Source organism: Papilio polytes, unplaced genomic scaffold, assembly GCF_000836215.1.
Source record: "Papilio polytes unplaced genomic scaffold, Ppol_1.0 DF821400.1, whole genome shotgun sequence".
Classification (NCBI taxonomy): domain Eukaryota; kingdom Metazoa; phylum Arthropoda; class Insecta; order Lepidoptera; family Papilionidae; genus Papilio; species Papilio polytes.
This window is the reverse complement of record NW_013527804.1, coordinates 3,249,146-3,267,770: the sequence shown is the minus strand read 5'-3', so window position 1 is coordinate 3,267,770 and position 18,625 is coordinate 3,249,146. Positions and strand designations below refer to the sequence as shown.

General features: G+C 33.6%; 2 protein-coding genes across 3 annotated transcripts; one reads left to right on the top strand and one right to left on the bottom strand.

Annotated features, from left to right (window-relative positions):
• The first annotated feature begins 668 nt into the window (after positions 1-668).
• Positions 669-6,352, top strand: LOC106108989 (putative leucine-rich repeat-containing protein DDB_G0290503). 2 transcript variants are annotated; one of them, XM_013290369.1, is made up of 2 exons: positions 669-807; positions 4,453-6,352. In XM_013290369.1, exon 2 carries the CDS (start codon positions 4,469-4,471, stop codon positions 6,293-6,295), a length of 1,827 nt encoding a protein of 608 aa, XP_013145823.1. In that variant the 5' UTR covers positions 669-807; positions 4,453-4,468; the 3' UTR covers positions 6,296-6,352. The 2 variants fall into 2 exon arrangements, with proteins under 2 accessions (XP_013145823.1, XP_013145822.1); XM_013290368.1 differs by lacking the exon at positions 4,453-6,352 and adding an exon at positions 1,228-4,363.
• A 2,073-nt stretch (positions 6,353-8,425) lies between these two features.
• LOC106108793 (transcription factor SPT20 homolog) lies at positions 8,426-14,616 on the bottom strand. The gene is made up of 6 exons (XM_013290066.1): positions 14,404-14,616; positions 13,709-13,921; positions 11,670-12,883; positions 10,456-10,555; positions 9,023-9,102; positions 8,426-8,563 (listed from the first exon to the last, which is right to left on the bottom strand). The coding sequence occupies exons 1-6, from the start codon at positions 14,599-14,601 to the stop codon at positions 8,494-8,496; spliced, it is 1,875 nt and encodes a 624-aa protein (XP_013145520.1). The 5' UTR covers positions 14,602-14,616; the 3' UTR covers positions 8,426-8,493.
• Positions 14,617-18,625: the final 4,009 nt, after the last annotated feature.

The window sequence follows — 18,625 nt, the reverse complement described above, 5'->3', positions numbered from 1 at the left end:
GCGAAATACAAAATTATGTTCGCCACCGAATGTGGCGAACCCGTGCTATCTATACCGAACAATATGTAACTAATTTTTATGCTTACATCAGAAATTGATGTACAGACGACGATTGAAAAGCCTTGAATCCACGGTTTATTCTAGGTATATTCCCCCGTTTAGCCTACTCCCAAAGATCCGGCGCCACCAGTTTATCCGTCGTCTCAGTCATCACTACCTTGATCATATGAATCCATTTCTTTATACGCCTACCTCTACTGGTATTCCATATTCATAACTAACCTATACTTATCTTAATTATACTTAGGAGTGGATTCAGATATGACGGCTGATAGAGATGTATGGAAAAACAGCACATGCTGTGCCGACCCTCCATAAGGGATAAGGGCTAGTGGATGATGATGATGTTGATGACTTATCATCTAGCTAATATTATAAATTTGAAAGTTTAGATGGATGGATGGATGTTTGTAAGAATTGTAACTTAAACGGCTGAAAAGATATCGATGAAATTTGGCATAGATATGGAGGATAGTCTGGAATACATGAGCTACTTTTTCATCCTACGCAGACAGTTTTTAATAAAACCTATTATAGTGATGTTTGGAACTCCTTGCGTACTTCTATGTCAATTCAGACAATCGTATATGAAACATAATAAATAATAACAGTCATGTCAAAGTCAATATTAAGAAGATAAATTCTCGCAAGTAAATCTATTTCAAAGCAGCTGGTAAACGTTTTTTTTAAAAAATGCGGAGAAAATCAAATGTATTCATAATATAATATTTCTTCTGCTAATTTGAGGTAAGCTTCTATTTCATACGATGTTTTAGTAATCTTCTTAGAGTATTTATATTAATTTAAGAAATCCATGATTTTTTAAGCATTTTTAAACTACGTTCTGTAACTTAGCATACATATTTCAAGGTTGGTTTTTCATATATGCGTGTGATAATTCCACTTCGTAATGACTAATAGAGAATTTATTAAAATGTATTTAAAAGACTGCGTTTAAAAAAAAAGAAACCCCCCCAATTGACCCCCAATCCAACATAAAAACTTTCTAGATCGCTGTAAATACTTAGTTTAGTATCAAACTTATTTATAACAATTTGTCTCTCAATGTATTAAGTTATAATCTTTTAAAACTGAACCAAACCAAAACCAAACCATAAACAAAGAAATATACAAAGATGAGTGGAGGATTAATGTTTTTGTTTCCAGAAGAAAACGAGCAGTAGAATAAGAAAATGGGCAAAGACAATCGATCGAAGAATAAAGATGCCATCAAATCAATATTTAAGAAGTCCATCAATAATACACTGAAAGGATCTCGTACATTTACGCCTTGCAATTTACAAATAGCAAAAAGTAACATCCTTCTACTAAAGAATAAAAGTTCATATCACAATGTATTAAAAAACACTGATAAAACAATGAAAGACCATTGTATGGAGACAGACTTTTGTGTACTGAGAAGGTATTACAAAGCAAAGAAAAACAGAATCAACAAAAAGGATACATTAAATTCAAGATCTAAATATTCAGTTAATAAGGAACCTATTTTAGGTTTTGAGAAATCTAAAACAGATTGCAGCGCTTGTGGAGATAGTAAACAGCCTATAACCATCAATGATATTGAAGATTTTAACGCAAATCTAACAAACCTAGTCATTAACAACCTAAACAAATTACTAAGAGATTGGATAAAGAATTATTTGTTTAACAACGACGATACTAAAAAGAAAATACAAATTATACTAGATTCTATGCTTAATAAACTAGAAGGAAAGAATAATTATGTCTCCTCTTGTTCAACATATACAGTTGATATACGAATAAAAGAATCGAATTCGAAAACAAATTCAGATTCAAATTTAGAGACTTCACAAAGTTTAAAAATTGATTGTTCATCAAGAGGAGGTGAAATAGACATACCTAAGTCGAAAACATTTTCAAGTATAACCGTACCAATGGCGATAAGGCATTTCTCCATCATTTCAACATTGAGTGTACCAAGATATTTTCACACTTGTCATCAAAAAATGAATAAAAAGAAGTGTCGTTCACGTACCAAAGTAAAGAGATGCTACAAAAAAAATATCATGCTAACATTAAGCAGGTCTAATGGAATATTATCTAACTCATCGAGTATCGATTTTTTAGAGATATCAACGAAATCTTTGACAAAACATTTTGCGGCTTATAGAGACAAGAACATGATTAAGAGAAGCGGAAAGAAACGAAGAATAGTTTTCATTCCAAGTTCTTATTACAAATTTCCTTCTACATCAGTAACTAATATTAACGAAGAATCTTTAGATAGAAAATTGAGACCAGATGAAAGAAGACAACCCTTAGATACACTCCCCAGTTTGGTTAAAACTATCTTTACCGATGATTTATGCACCAGCACTGATGAAAGTGTGGAGAAAAAGGATATCAGTATAGTAACTGATGAAGTTATTTCCAAGAAAGAAGAAAGAAAAGCGAAACAAGTACGTGAAAATTCAACTAATATGTCTCCATGTAAAACATCTAACGCTGCCTCGGGTAACGAACCTTCCCGACCACAATCTCCACAGACTAAAGCAAAACCTCCACTTAAACGTCTTACGATTTCTGACAATAACACTTCGATAGTAAACGTCAAATCAGACGAACGAGCTAAAGTAGTGAAATCATTCAGTTGCAAAGCATGTTTTAATGGCAAATTGGAAGACGATAACAAAGGTCCAGCTCTACTAACGATTGATTTTGTAAATGCAGATAAATGTAATACATGTCGCAAAGATTTAGTTGAAACAGCGTCAGTTATCCGTCGGATAAATTCTCTGAGGAAAATTTTTGGCAAAAAAAATTGTTGTAAGAAAAAACTGCAAGCCGAAAGTTGTGTGGATTTTGATAAGATTAAACATAAGCGTTTTTGTTACGTTCACAAGAAATCAAATACTAAATTAGGTAAATGTGAATTTGTTAATCATCTACAAAGTTTGTTTCACTATTTTGCCACTTACAAAGGTAAAAGAAATATCAAATTAGACATTTGTATTAATGTTTTTCCTACCTTAGAAGGTGGGTCGTGTCCCCCTATGAGCCCAGAAATTAATAAATCTTGTCAAAAATGTACTACAGATACAGAAAATTCAAGTATTACATCTTGTGGATCGAAACCTTCCTTGTTTAAATGTAATTCCAGCGCTAAAATTACACATTGCTGCAATTGTGCTCCCAAACCAATATCAATTTTTAGCGACAAAAAGACAATAGAAAAGATGGAAACCGGAAGTTCTTATTTTAAAAGGTCTTACGATACTAAAAAAGACATTAATAGCAAAGTAACTACGACAGCCGATTTAGAAATAGCACAAGAAGTTTACCAACTCAGAAATATTATAAAAGATTTAGCAGTAACAGCTGAGAAATTTGTAAACGAACATCTCAAGACAACAAATTTAAAAACGGAAAATAAAAAATCTAACCTCGATCAGACGATATTATTCAGTACCAACATGGACAGCGTTCAAACGACATCTAAAGAAGAGATAATAAAACCAAAAGAAGTATATCGTCATCCTTCTAAAGAAACTCAAATAACTAACAATCCATCGTGCCAAAATCTTCCTGTTATCAAAGTTAAAAAGGATATCAAGAAAAACATCCGTGACTTCCAAGCTCGTTTAATGAAAAAAAGTACTTCATATAATATTATAGACAGTGAAACTATTCTTAAAGTAACTGATATGACATCAGCAGCACAAGCTATTCATCTAAATTCCGTCACCGATGAAGCTCTAACATGCTCTTTGCCCAAATGTAAATCTCTGTACGATATATCAGTTGATTCTAACAAGAATAAATTAGTAGCGTTCTATTGCGAAGAATTGATTACGAAACTTGATAATGAAGTGCATAAATCTCCTTCACGAGGTCTCACACCAGATAAAAATAAATCCTCTGTTAATATTAGTGACGATAAACAGAAAAGTATAAATAAAGAAGTCGATTGTACGAAATGTTTACCGAATGTTGACAATGATACAAATAGTTATTCTTGTTCGTCTGTTTTTATTAATGTCAATGATAAATCGACAGAGAACAAAATTAAAATTCGTACTCGAAGATCAATTGGTTTTAAAGAAGGTTCATTATACTGCTTATTGCTATGGATTCCAGTTATTGTTATTATGTGGTTATTGTACACTTATATTATCAAAGATAAACTAAAACCTAGATTGTTTTCTTTCGATAGGTTGTCGAGATCTTTAGATTTCGGAAAAAACGGATCACGTCTTAGTATAACTTTGTCTGATTTAGGATTTTAGTTGTAATGTTTGTATTGGTTTTAAATAAAAATGTTAACTTGTTTAAATCATTTTATCTTATTTTAAACCTAAACGAAAATTTTAAATGTATTTATCTAAGAGGTAAATTATCGTCTTGTTACAGTCAATACGAATATAAAATGCAGTGTCTAGAAGATAATGAGCCAGATGTAAAAGAAAATGAACTTAAAACATTGGAACCTGAAGCAAATGAAGAAAAAGTATCAGACATTACAAAAATTATGAGTATAAACGAGAACATTGACATAGATGTCGATGGAAGTTGCTCAACTGGAGAATCTGTAATTAATTTAAAATTATCATCGGCTTCTACCAGAACATTAATCGGACGGGCATCAAGTTTAGAAAATGATGAAGAAAATAAACAAAATGAGCAAAATAAAGATGAACATCACGATAACAGTATTTCAAGGGAAATTGTAAACATCAATTTAAATGAGGACATATCTAATATAGATCAAAAGAACACATTTATAAACGAGTCTAAACAGATTACTAAATTAATTGATGATATTCCACGTGCATTAAATATAACAGACACGGATAATCTTCAAGATGTATGTTGTACAAAAACTAGTAAGAAATCTATTAAATTCGTAAGTTATACAAATCTGGAATACGATATTGTGGAATCTAAAAGTCTATGTACTCTAGCAAACGTAAATAGATCCGTGAATAATAGTGCCAAGACGATATTTCGTCAAGGTGATATAATTAATGTGAATACAGCACAAATAAAAACTCTTTTCAACACATATCGTAAACCTTTTGAAATGAATAATCACTCAGATCTTGGGATAAGAGAAAATCGTGCAATCGCGACGAATCTTAAAAATATCGTATCAGAATTAGCGTCCACCTTTTCGATATCATCTGATTCAAAAAAAGGAAGTTTTTCAAGTTCAAATAATTATAATGCAAGTGAAATTAGTCAAACAACACTTACGACTTCTAATGCTCCTAATATCCTTATTATAAATTCTAGTTCTTTTTTCAATCAAATCTATTTAGAATCAGAAAATAAATTTGAACGTCAACATGAAAAGGCTCTTGTTATAGATGATAAACAAGAAATCGAGGATAGAAAAGACACTGTAGGTATACAGAAAAATAATGAAAGTGAAAAGTTTTCCTTTAGAAATAAAAGTGAAGTTGCAACAGTCAGTGTTAATGTAAGGCCAGATTTTTATAAAAAGAAACATGTATATTCAGAAAGTAATATGCAAAAAGATTATAGATTAAATTTAACTAGAGTTACATGTATGAAATCTGTAATGTCCGGTACAGAAGATATCTTTGATCACGAAGAATACAAATTAAAAATAACAAAAAATGAACTCTGGGAAACGCTTATATTAGCACTTGATATCACAGCTAAAAGACTTGAGGATACTTTGAGTGAGAAAATAGTAAGTAAAGTTAATAAATCATTAAATATTTTAAGTAAATCAATAAATCTACCGACATTAGAAAATGCAGATTTAAAAGCAGAGACTAAACTGATCGGTGATAGTATAAAACATGGAAAAGTTTTAAATATTAGAAGACCATTGCTAGCTAAAAAGCCATCAAAATTGGAAATCGATGCTTGTTTACAATGTGATATCGTTAGTACTTCATTCATAGACGAACATATGCAGAAATATAAATTAGAGAAAGCTAAAAATCAATCTCTATTGAAAGAAACTAAAATAGCCATAGATAATTTAGGTGGATTGGCGCCAAGTAAAAAGCATTCACTAGAAATAATTGCAACAGATTCGCCGATAGTTTTAACTAAAATTCCAACTGGTAAAAAGAGAGAACTACAACGCTTCAAAACTATAATTCGTAATTCATTTAGATTTTTAATAGAAAATGCTTTGGTGATAATTAGTGTACCGTCGTTTTTATTCGTGTTGTTCCTACTTTATGGTGTAATTTTGTTGGCAATGAAACCTTGGTGATTGGTGATGTTTATTGTCTTTTATGACCCAGGAGCAATATACTATTTGGTTTTACTACACTGAGTCTATTTACTTATATTATTGCATTTAATAATAAGATTTTTTTTAATTCCACGGAGGGACAGCTTCTAATAGAATAAAAACATCAACTCATTTTAAAATCAAGAACAACGCCATCTAGTTGTAATAAACTATACTAGTGTTATAAAGAGGAAAGATTTGTATTTTTGTATTTATTGAAATAATTCAAAAACTACTGGGCCGATTTCAAAAATTATTACACCACTACAAAGCTACGGTCTACCCCTACCACTATCGGTAGAGGTAAACCTAGAAAGAGATGGATGGATTGCGTGAAAGGTGACATGATCAAGAAGGGCGTGATGACTGAGATGACGGATGACAGAGTGCTTTGGAGGACGAAAACCCGGTGCGCCGACCCTACGGGAGTAGGATAAGGCAAGGGAGATGATGACTACAAAGCTACGTTATTAATGAGTAACATAGGCTGTATTTATTTACACGCAGACGAAGTCGCGAGCAACAAGTCGTTAACAATAATTTAATAACCAAAGCCTTAATTAAACTTAAATATTGGAAATTGTAGACCTATAGATTTAAGATGAATTTTTGATTTAAATTTAGATCTAAAGCTCTTGAATCAAGTCTAAATTTGACTAATGAATTGTCAACATAACTGATTGTACAATGTATTTGTCTGTCTATTTAATTAACATTGATTAATTTACGTTAATTATGATTCGGTTTATCTGATTTATTACTCTGTTCTAAATTATATTGATAAATGGATAAATTATGCTACAGATTAGTGTTAGATTATTAGAAGACTAGCTGTTCCCGTGCGACTTTATCCGCATGAAATTATGAACATTTTATTTTATTGTTTATATCTGTCAAATTATCAATTACAACAAATGACATGACATGATGACAACCTTGCTTCCTTAATGTTGGCAGCAACTTATGGTCTCTTTCCCACATTAGGGTTTTCATCCAAAAATTTTTTTTTTTTACCCCCTAAGTTTAATGGCGTTAAAATATATAGCCTAAAGCGTGACATAAGTGTAGGGATTTTTATTAAAAAAAGAATTATTCAAAAATATGCTGTAATTGCTGACATCTTAGGCAACAAAGAAGTGTGTGTTTACGCTTTATTATAATAGTATAGATAATGCTATGTACTATTATCGATAACACGGGAAGAATGAAAATTTAAAGAATCGATTTTCTTAAAAAAAAATCCTTAAATCCGAATGCAAAAGTAACAGAAATCAAAAACGCTTTATGCTAAATAATTCAATGGACGTTTTACCTCGTGTCTGAATTGGCTGATTGTCACACACAGAACATAATTCAATTTAAACAATAATTTGGATGAAAAATATTTATTGCTTTAACATCATTTTTCCTAAATAAATAATTAGAACATTTGACAACGGTTTATAGTTCAACAGGATTTTATTTATAATGAAAACACGCTTTTTTAATATACATGAAATTATAAGGGATCATGACCTCTATATTATGATGTGACTAGCTACAAATCTGTGGGCTTCTACAACCGAAAGAGATGTACAATAGCATGCTCTCATTCAAGGCCGAATATGTCAGGCTTAAACTCTACATTCCATTAAAATAATGACATTTGACAGATTGTAAGCGGCGCCTTATCAGTGTTTAAGATTTATTTAGCATATTTCAGTATTCGGCTGTCTGAGATGTTAATACAGCAGAACCTTGATAAGTTAAAGTCCAAGAAACACAAAATACTTTAAGTTATAGAGGTTTAAGTTATCAAGGGTCTATGTTGTAGACTTTGGGCTCTGATAGGAAGGGAACATATTATTTTTTGAAGTTATAGAGGTTTTTAAGTTACCGAGGTTTGAGTTATCGAGGTTCTACTATATTAAAACATATACATTTTGTAGGGTAATTATTATTGAAGATATTGTCAGAAGAAATTGAAAGAAGTAACAAGTACACAGAGAAGTAATTTACACGTCAAATAGAAGTTAAAGATTCAGTAACTGTAAAAACAACGCTTTTTAAATAAAGGAATAAATTTTAAAATATTTACAGATGATAAATATTTTAAAAATTATTCAATAATTTAATGCATAACGTTTAATGCAGACGGAATAAATAGTTAAATATGCATTGTCATTAGTACAGATAGTCTATTGATCTTTAGCCAGTACAAGATGTCCTGATCTGTCCACGGTGAAGAGTGGCCGAGGGCGGCGGCTCCTGGAATAAAAAATAATTTTAAATTAATAGACCGGCTTATTTTGTTCCTATTTGATTAGCGTTTTTTTTATCGCTGGCGGTATCATTTTGTAGCGATAGTGAGAGTATCTTTACTAATATTATAAATGCGAAAGTTAGATGGATGGATGAATGTTTGTTAGAGTTTGAAGCCCAAACGGTTGTACAGATTTCGATGAAATTTGGTATAGATGTAGAGGATAGTCTGGAAGAACACATAGGCTACTAACATTTGTTTTTTTTTTAATCACAAGCGGACGGAATCGCGGGCGAAAACTAGTATTAAATAAAACAGAACATACAACTCTCACGGTATAGGCGCTTAAGTCGGAAGGAATCAAAAATTATAATTTCCAACCGATCCATTTGTAGAGATCAGTGATATGGTACAAATTATAGTATCGCCCAATAAGGTGGCCGTATTATGGACATTGGCATTACCTTAGTTTAGCGCTTCTATTCCTAGATGGCGTTGCAACAGCAGTAGCCTGCGCTATAGCGGGAACTTCTTCTGTTGTCTCCTAGAAATACAAAGAAGTTAGCTTTACTATTAAACGTGCTTTAATTAATTTTATTCTAAGAGCTGAATCGGAATGCTAAACGCGTATTGAGTGACAGCCCAAGCCGAGGTCCGCTCTTGGGGGCCCTTGTGCCTAGTCACTCCATGGAGCGTTCACCGAAGCGATCTAAGAGCTCGGTGGCCTCCCAATCCGGTAATAATAACGAAGTAACGGCTCGTGCCGAGGCTCCTGAGGGAGCCCTCGAGCTCAGTTACTCATAAACGAGGTTTAGGCTAAGCGCCTTGCGCTCGGCCACCTCAAGCCCGGTGAATCTGTAAATGCCTCTTCAAGGCAAACAGTGGCCATTCAGTCACCAAAAAAAAAGTTAGCTTTACTATTAAAAGTACTGAATAGTAAACGAATGTAGTATTTGGAAATTTCGATTGTAGAAAGAGTAGTATGGATTTTTCAAACATCTATTTTGCATCGATAATTTACATGTGAATGTTATGAAATGTTGCTTTTTATTATATTAAGTCAAAAGTTAACCTAAAAACATGAGAGATAACGCATTTGCCTTTCAGATCCCTAGGCCTAATTTAAGTCCCTTTCTTTTTACCACCCTTTTCTTATAAGGAGAGGTTGGGAAGGGGAAGTGGATTTGACGGTGGAGGAGATGCATAGGAAGGTATAAGGGTAGGCAACGCATCTGCAATCACGGATGTCTATGGGCAGCGGTCGCTTCGCCATTTTGGCGGATTCTAGTGGCCGCTTGCTCATTTGCCACCTTATGTTATAAAAAAAAAGATTGCTTCTGATTTTACACGTGCAAAAAACCCTTAAATGAAAATTATCAAAGTACTATTGAAAAAAAGTTCTCACTTCTGAAGTTATTAACTTGAACATATTGATTCGTGTCGAAAGTGCCACTTTAGAGCTTATTGCGTTCAATTAAATATTTACTGAACGAAACTTTTTATTTCAATTGGTTTTTATTTGCAATAAAATATTAATTTTCACAAATACGGGGAACAAGTACCTAAAAACCTACGTATAAATGATGGTACCGAGTATTTTATTTAAAGGGCCTGTCCCACCACTGGCTGATAGAGGCACAGATAGCTTAAAAATGACGTCACTGTCATAAGGGAACATAATCTGATACTTCTATCAGATATTACACATTGGATTGTTATCAGACAATTTACAATTTGGTGGGAAAGGATCTGAGTGTAAAAAGAATTCGTTATTTTCTTTAGTATTTTTTTCAATATTAACTAGTCTAATCATTACCCAAATTCTCTTCCCCTTCCTTGTAAGGTAAGAATGAGAAGGGAAAGTGAATATAACAGAGTAAGGAGTAGATTAACTAACCTCGGCATCAGATTCCGTTGTGGTTGGATATCCACGGTTGGCCTGGTCTCTTGGATTAGACGCAGGGACACCGTATTGAGAAAAGACACGCGGTTGAGTTCTGAAAAATAAAAAATAATAAACTATTAAAGCAATCTTACTAATTTTAGAAATGTGTAAATGGATGGATAGTTTGTATGTAATAGATTTATTTCTGGAATTTTGTATAGAATAATTTTTTTTTATTTTTCATTCCGCGCGAAGTCAATCTTGTCTTATGTTGATGCATGAAAATTTTAGTTATGCAACTTTGCTATTAAATATTAAAAGTGGTGTTAAAAATTATTCAGTATAAAATTAAAAACTCAACTATTCATTTAATTTTATGAATAAAATGTTGGTATGAGAATTACTTATAATTATTCCAACATAATCATCTAAATTAGAAATCGTTTACCGACCATTATTAAGTGACCCGGGAGGCCTCATTTTAAAAGTCACACGGATGAGTGGATTTTATTATTAACATACTGTGAACTGTATAAAAAATACTCGTTGAGTGAGGGTTAAAATTCCTAAACCTTTCAAGCGGTTAAATTTTGTTCAATGGTGTTAAAAATTAACATAAAATCAGGAACTAACGAATCCCTTTCGAACAATAAAGTGTGTTTATTTACGTAAACTTCAGAGCTAGAAAAAAGAGAAGCTTTAAACCTATTATAAACCTGTTATTAGTATCTAGTTGCCGACTGTTAAAGAAAATTAAACATTTAATCTTAAAATCGACGACTTCAAAATGAAGGAATGTTCTGTATTCTGTAGTTCAATTCAGGACTCAAAGACGACCCTTGCAAGGAGTCAGGGATAACAACGAAAATACAATAAGAGCGCGGACACCTTTGACTAAACTCTCGCATAACTGTCTATTCTCCCCTTTATTCTTATTAGCTTGCACATTACTCGATTTTCAGTTGTGCTAAACAGTTGAATTGGCTGCGAAACAATCGACAATCGCACAACAGTTGTCTGATAGTTTAGTAAAAGTGCGACCTATCGAAGCGTAGAAAGGTAAATCGGCGTAACAATAGCTTCAAATTGCCATAAAAATGTGTCATCAATTGATTTTAAAGTCACGTCCTATATGACAAAACGAGGCTATGTTTATTTTGATACAACTAATAAATATTCAATAGGCGATGTCGTATTGACATTCTCTGTGCATACAGATTACTGACCTTGCCCCGAAAGCCGTTGCTACAGCGGTAGCCTTTGTACCATCATCTTGTTCTTCTTGTTCTTCCTGGTCAATATCATTCTCTTCTTTGCTAACATCTAGACCACTCTGTAAAGCATCTTGGCCTTGAACTATAGGCGCTGCTCCGAACTGCTGGAATTGAGGCTGGTAATATTGATTCAAGTCTTGAGGATAGTTTGCCTGATTTTGTGGGATGAAACCTTGTTGCGCTGTGTATTGAGTTTGGATTTGAGGTTGGTAGACTTCTTGAGGTTGGTAAGTTTGTTGATAGATGTATTGCGGTTGTTCTTCGTTGGTTTCGACAGCTTCTGCTTCTGGGTTTTGTGGTGGAAGGTTTGTTTGGGGCTGGTATACCACTGGTGTTGCTTGCGGGTACTGTTGGGCGATCGGTTGATATTGATTTACCGGTTGGTATTGAGGTAAAGGTGCCTGTGCTTGTAATGCTGGTTGATACTGGTTTGGAACCGGTTGGTATTGCGGAAGTGGTTCTTGGTTAAATTGAGGTTGAGCAATCGGTTGGTATTGGTTGACTGGTTGATATTGAGGCAGTGGTTCTTGGTTGAGCTGCGGTTGAGCAATTGGTTGGTACTGAGCAACCGGTTGGTATTGGGGTAACGGTTCTTCAGCTTGTACGATTATGGGATTAGCTGGTTGTTGTGCTTGTTGGACTAATAAAGCTGGTTTTTGAACGATTGGTTGTTGAGCTGGGATAAAAGTTTGTTGTTGAGGTGCGAGTTGATTTTGAGCTAAAACTGATGGAAGTGCCGCGAAGTGAGTGGAGCCATCGTACCCAGCAGTTTGCTTCGCTGGAGCACCTTGTTGAGGCTGGAAAAAGACTTGTTCCCTGATTTGTCCGAACTGTTGTAACGGCAAGAACTGTGGTTGGTACTGCAACTGTGCTAGCGAGCTTAAGAAGAATTCTGGTGGATATTCTTGCAGATTCTGTTTAGATACTTCGACTGATATCTTCGCTTTCTTTGGTAGATCATCCTTGTCTAATTTCTCATCTTTGTTCAAGTTGGATTCAGTTGTGGGTTCGGCTTGTTTAGGTCTTGCACTGGTTGTTGGGGTTGGTGTTGTTTGAGCGAATTGGCGCGGTGGTTGCGGATTTGGAAGACCGCTTGCGGCATTGGGGCTAGCAGGGTATTGTTGCTGTCTCGACAACTGGCGAGCTTTTTCTTCCTGAAGCTGGAACTGATTGAATTTATTATTAATTCCCTCTTTAATGATGAATTATTAAAATACTTAAGCATAGAAGTACTATTATGTACCAATGTATAATTGTGTTTTTAAAGCCATAGTAAAGTGCAATATTTGACCGTGTTTTGTTAATTAGTGACGACACACGTCTACTGCTGGTAACACGTCTCTAGTTAATTATGTATTCATCAACACCAAGGATTGAATTTTAATCAAGTCAATTTGGAGACGCTTAGATATTCCACACCTGTGTTCTCTAGTTACTTCAATTACTTTGTAGGGCAACTTACGTGTTGACATTCACATGCGTGTTTCCAAGGCTCGTTACACCATGTGATTCTTGAAGTAATTTAGGTAATTTCGTTGGTGTTTTTAAAGTCTACACACACCTCACAGGAATATTTATTGAAATAAGAAGTTTTGTTTGTTAAAATTTATAATTTTTATACCATTCTTTGAAGCTTTTAATAGACATGTAAAAAAATCCTTCTATCTTACTTCTTACTAATCTTATTAATGGATGGATGTTTGTTAAAGTTTGGAGCCTAAACGGCTTAATGGATGTCGATAAATTTTGGCGTAGATGTAGAGCATAGTGTGTAAGAATACATAGGCTACTTTTTTTTTCTAATTACAGGCGAACGGAGTCGCGGACAAAAGCTAGTTAGTTAAATAATATTGGTTTTGATTGCATTTGTAGTGTACAGATAAAACGTCACGTATCTTAACACAATTGTCGAAAACAATAACTTCGTCATTTAATGGAAAAGTTTTATATTGTTTACTTTATTTCGAACATAGAAAAAATGTTTTCAATACCTGAGATTGTTGGAAGTTTGATTCCAATCCTTTGATATCACTGTTAAAGTTAGGGCCGACGTATTGCTGTCCATTGATTGGTGATACTTGGAATATCGGTAACTGTTCCTGTGTAGGCAAGCGTTGTACTGACACATCGGCGGCAGGATCGAAACCTAACGGTCTGTTTGTACGGGGGTCTACTGGCGGTAGATATTGAGGTCTTTGCGGTTCCTGGAACAAAGAATATGTTCATTCGAAGACTTTACACAATTTGACGCTCAACATGCAATCATTATTATCATCACCATGTCCCTCCTACTTATGTAGAGTCGGGTACTAGGTTTCATATCCCTAGATTGTTCATTTTTCATCATCTGAGTACGGACTCAAGAAGGGTCTTAATCATGTCATCATGTCATCATCCATCCATTTCTTCTTAGGACTACCCCTACCAGTTTACCCCATCACTATGCGCCCGTACACCGTCAAGAAAAGTGTAGAAATAGGATTAAATTAGCCCTTCGACACGCAAACTCATCAGACGAAACTGAAATTACTTCCACTTCACGGCTATCTTTATTGTGGTCGTAGTATTGCTTTAGACAAGCCTACAGTGCGATATGTTAAAGCGAACTCTACCACTGTTATATTAAATAATAGCTCTTATCGTGATTGCTGTAAGATCTTAAGTTAAACATTTTCTTTATACAAACCTGTGTGGGTGCTTTAGCTGGCAGTTCAAAGGCAGGACCACTAGGCCTCCAGCCGCTAGGCGCGTAGGGCGCCGGCGCTTCGCTGAGGGCCCCGCTCACCAACAGAACAATCAGCAGTTCCTGGACGTAAGGAATATAGAGTTTAGAATAGATAGAGTTAAAAACATTTAGACCGGAACTAAAGATAGCAACAGACATAGAGTTAAGAATATTTAGACAGGAACCAAAGATAGTATAACATAGAGTTAAGAATATTTAGATAGGCTAAGATAATTTGTTAGCACTTTTTTTTAATTAAGCCAGTTTATGCGTTAGTTTTTTTTAATAGTTTATAAGAATAGATGGATTTAAAAAGATTTTTTTAATTGTCACATTTCACATTTTTTCCTCACTTTGTCAGTTTATTTGAATTCGTAAATAAAAATAATATATCAATTGAAACTGCTGCTTGGAAACGGAACGGATTGAGGTCAACTGAAAAATCACGCTACGAAGTATTATTTCAAAAATATTGCTCGAAATCTATCGAAGATATTGAAAATATATTTCAGATTTATTCTATAAATTGATAATAATTTGTAAAAAAAAACATTGCAATTTTACGTGCAATTGCTGAAATTTGTGTTTATAATTAACATAAAGAAAAATTAATAATTGTATTGCGCTATAATGTTTTTAAAAGTATTGTAACGTAAATAGTATTCTAATATAATTAATGTTTAAATTATTTAAATTAATATTATTATCAGAAATGTTATTATAATAAATAATTAAAAAACCGTAAATCCAGTTAATTATAAGAACTTTTTTATCGGAGTTAGGGGAATGTTCAAAAGATGGCAACCATATCAAAGAATAAAGCAATTAAAATCATAGATTAAAAAACCAAAACACCACAATAATTCAGCACAAACACAACACAACTTATCACCTTCATTTTCGTTGACTTTCGCTTCTTGTTGCCGACGATCGTTGGTTTTTATAGACAATGCATTAAATAATTATAATTCAGACAGCGAACATAAGCCGACCTTACGAATTTACATAGCTAGCCTACGCACGCCGTTTTGTTTGGGAGATGACCCTTTTTTTCCAAACGAAGATTCTCTTTTCGTTCTTTTTGCGAGATTGACTCAGGAGGGTTTTTGTATGAATAGGGGTTTGTATGTACATATGTATGTTAATTCAAGTTTATCCACCTTAAGCCATAGACAACAGCCCTAGGCTACGTATAAGGGCAACCACATTTAATGGTGTTACTCGAAGTAGTTTTTACATTCGTCCATTCTCTAAATGAATAGGTTATCTCTGAATCCTGGCGACATCTGAGCCTTAAACTCTGAACCGCTTTTAACGAGTGAGTTGTTTTTTTAGAAGTGTCCCTCTTTCAAAGGACTTTTTTAGTTTGAAAGTGTAAAATTCTGGTTTCTATATCTTAATTAAACACCGCTCCTAGTGGACAGATTTTATTGATTATTTTTATTTAAAAATACGTAAAATGAGGCGTTGTTTCTTAATTTAATAATATTATTAGTTAGCTAATAGCGAAGAGCTTCGACCAACACCTCAAGAAGCTCTCGCTAGACAGTTGGATTAAGGGCCCGATTCAAAAGGCGGTTATTTTAGAAACTGCACGAATAGTGACGAGGTTCCTGTCTTGCAGCCGGTGGTGCTCTATTTTTTATATAGTATTTATTTTATTTTTATATCAAATCTTGCAAAATGTATTATATAAAGAATAAGATATAAAGATATATGGAGATTATTGGTTAATATAAATACATTTTTAATTTAATAGTTTAAGCTTTAGGTAGTTTGATTTATTAAAAATTAATTTTGTTAAAGATGAAAATATTTGGCAAGTTTTAAATTATTCAAATAACCTAGATAACTTTTCACCACTGCCATGCTAATGAACTTCACAATTTTCATCGCTAATAAGGCGAACATTTTATATCGGGACACCTCGACTTGCTCTGACTGAAAATAAAATACCCTTATATTTTGTTTTGTGGAAAAAGATTTATTAAAAAGTGAGTAAAAACTGCCAATTTTAACGCTCCTTTGTAATGCTTTTCATATATAAACAAATATTAATATTCCCATGCGGATTAATTTACATGAAGTTATATTTTATTTCATTTTTTACATTTGTCAAATTCTCAATTGCATGTCAAAATTACCGTTACCATAATAACCTTGCTTCATAATGTTGGCAACTTGTAGTTTATGGTCTCTTCCCCAGAAGGTTTTTGTTTTCAATTTATTTACCCTCTAAGTTTAAAAGCATGAAAATAACCTAAAGCGTGTCATAAGTGTAGAGCTTTTTATTAAAAGAAGAATTATTCAAAACTATACTGGTATTGCTGACATCCTACGTCATGAAGTAGTGAGTGTTTCCACTTTATTATGTTAGTATAGAACATATAGATATACGAGTAGATATGTGTAGATATAGATCAATATATGATAAACTCTAGAAGGTTCCACAAACATCATTCATACTGCAAACAGTACTGTAATAAGGAAATCGAAAAGTTACACCACGTATGCTACGTAACTCGGCAATATGAAACATATTAGACTGTCCACAGACGCAAGGGACGTGGTAACAATATTAATAGCTTCGAACACATGCCGAAAAAACCCTAAAGAAGAAATGTGCGCACACCTTTGACTGTTTCGTCTCGCTATGATTCCTTTGAGCTTATATGGGATGCACTCGATTTTTAGTTGTGCAACTAAACAGTTGAATTGGCTTCAAAATAATCGCTGATTTATGCGATAGTTTGGCCAACGGTGTGCGCCCGCTTCAATCTGGCACTTGATATAAGACTGTATTCAATTGGAATAAGGTTGAGAATTCAGTTGTTTTTCATTGATTTTTTTAAGGTACCATTATAAAAATACGTAACATTTAGTATGAAATCTTTCTGTAAATGCTTTTATTATAATTCCCTTATCTCCTTTCTATCCTTTTTGCTACGAAAGATCAGCACAGTATGTGCTCTTCTATTACATCTATCAGCCGTCATATATGAATTCAATCCCTTACCTTCTTAAGCATAACTATCTCAAAATCTTTGTTACCATTAATCGGATTATTCCCAACCGTCACCACGCTCTGTCCCCACGTGAGATTAAAATGTTTCATCCGTCCCACCTTTGTTCCACTATCACCAATAAGATAGATGGTACCGTTATGAAACAAAACAAGTTCCATCCGTCCCCTCGTCGCGAAAGGTGGGACGGGTGAAACTCAAATCTCATCTGTGTCTCCACGTGGGGACAGAGCGGGGTGACGGTTGGGAATAATCCCTTTAATCTCATTACTTTCTTGTTTACGTCACGCTAAATTTTTATAACAGTTTATTTTGCTAATCTCATAAATAAATTCGTAACTTTTCGTAGTTTACTTTCTTGATAGAAATGAACTGTAAGTACAGATCGAATTCAATTTCCCAGCTTTCCTTTAAAGTACAACAATCACTTAAACTTTGAAGCACACAACTTTTATAACGAAAATCTCGAAGCCTGAGAAATGGTACGACATTTGCTCTGTATTGCTTTATTTAAAAAAAACGGGTCTCCGTTCGAGAGAAATTGATTCTGAAAATAAAGCAAAGATTAATATGAAATCTGTTTTTAAGTACTGTTAAGTATGATGAATACTCCAAGATAGAAAATAAATTAAGATGAAGTTTAATTTTAATATTATAGTTTATTAAAAAAAAGTCTAATAACCTAAAAATGAAAGTTTCGTAAAGAGAAATGCACAACATGTATTTAAAAACAAAAGATTCGTTTTGGGTTTTTTTAAAACACTCAGTAATTCATGTAGTAGTTTCTGAAATCTTGTCTGCTTTTGTACCAACATTACAACAGCAATTTAGAGTCAGCCATAAACAATTTAAAAAAATAATTATCCACTCGTGCCTACTCATACATTTTTCCACACATTTTTAATTGGTCGGTTGCTAGAAGTTTTTACCCCATTTCTGTGAGGGTTTTTTCCCCACGATGGCCCTCATTATACCCTCTTGCGGCTGATCTAGCTGCGAGCTACTTCGACACTGGCAACACTTAAAAGTTTCACGTTCCAGATTTGAACTGGCTGGAACGATGTTACTACTAAATATTTTTTTTAATTCTGCATCCGACTTCAACCTATTTTTCAACTGGCAGTTGACATAGAATTTAAAAAAAATCGTGGAACGCGGTG

Coding starts and splice junctions, on each gene's coding strand:
- LOC106108989 (XM_013290368.1), top strand. CDS start 1,254: ATGGGCAAAGACAATCGATCGAAGAATAAAGATGCCATCAAATCAATA.
- LOC106108793 (XM_013290066.1), bottom strand. CDS start 14,601: ATGTCTGTTGCTATCTTTAGTTCCGGTCTAAATGTTTTTAACTCTATC. Junction 10,556..11,669: donor GCAACGGCTTTCGGGGCAAG/GTCAGTAATCTG, acceptor TTTATTTTTCAG/AACTCAACCGCGTGTCTTTT. Junction 9,103..10,455: donor CAACGGAATCTGATGCCGAG/GTTAGTTAATCT, acceptor TTGTATTTCTAG/GAGACAACAGAAGAAGTTCC.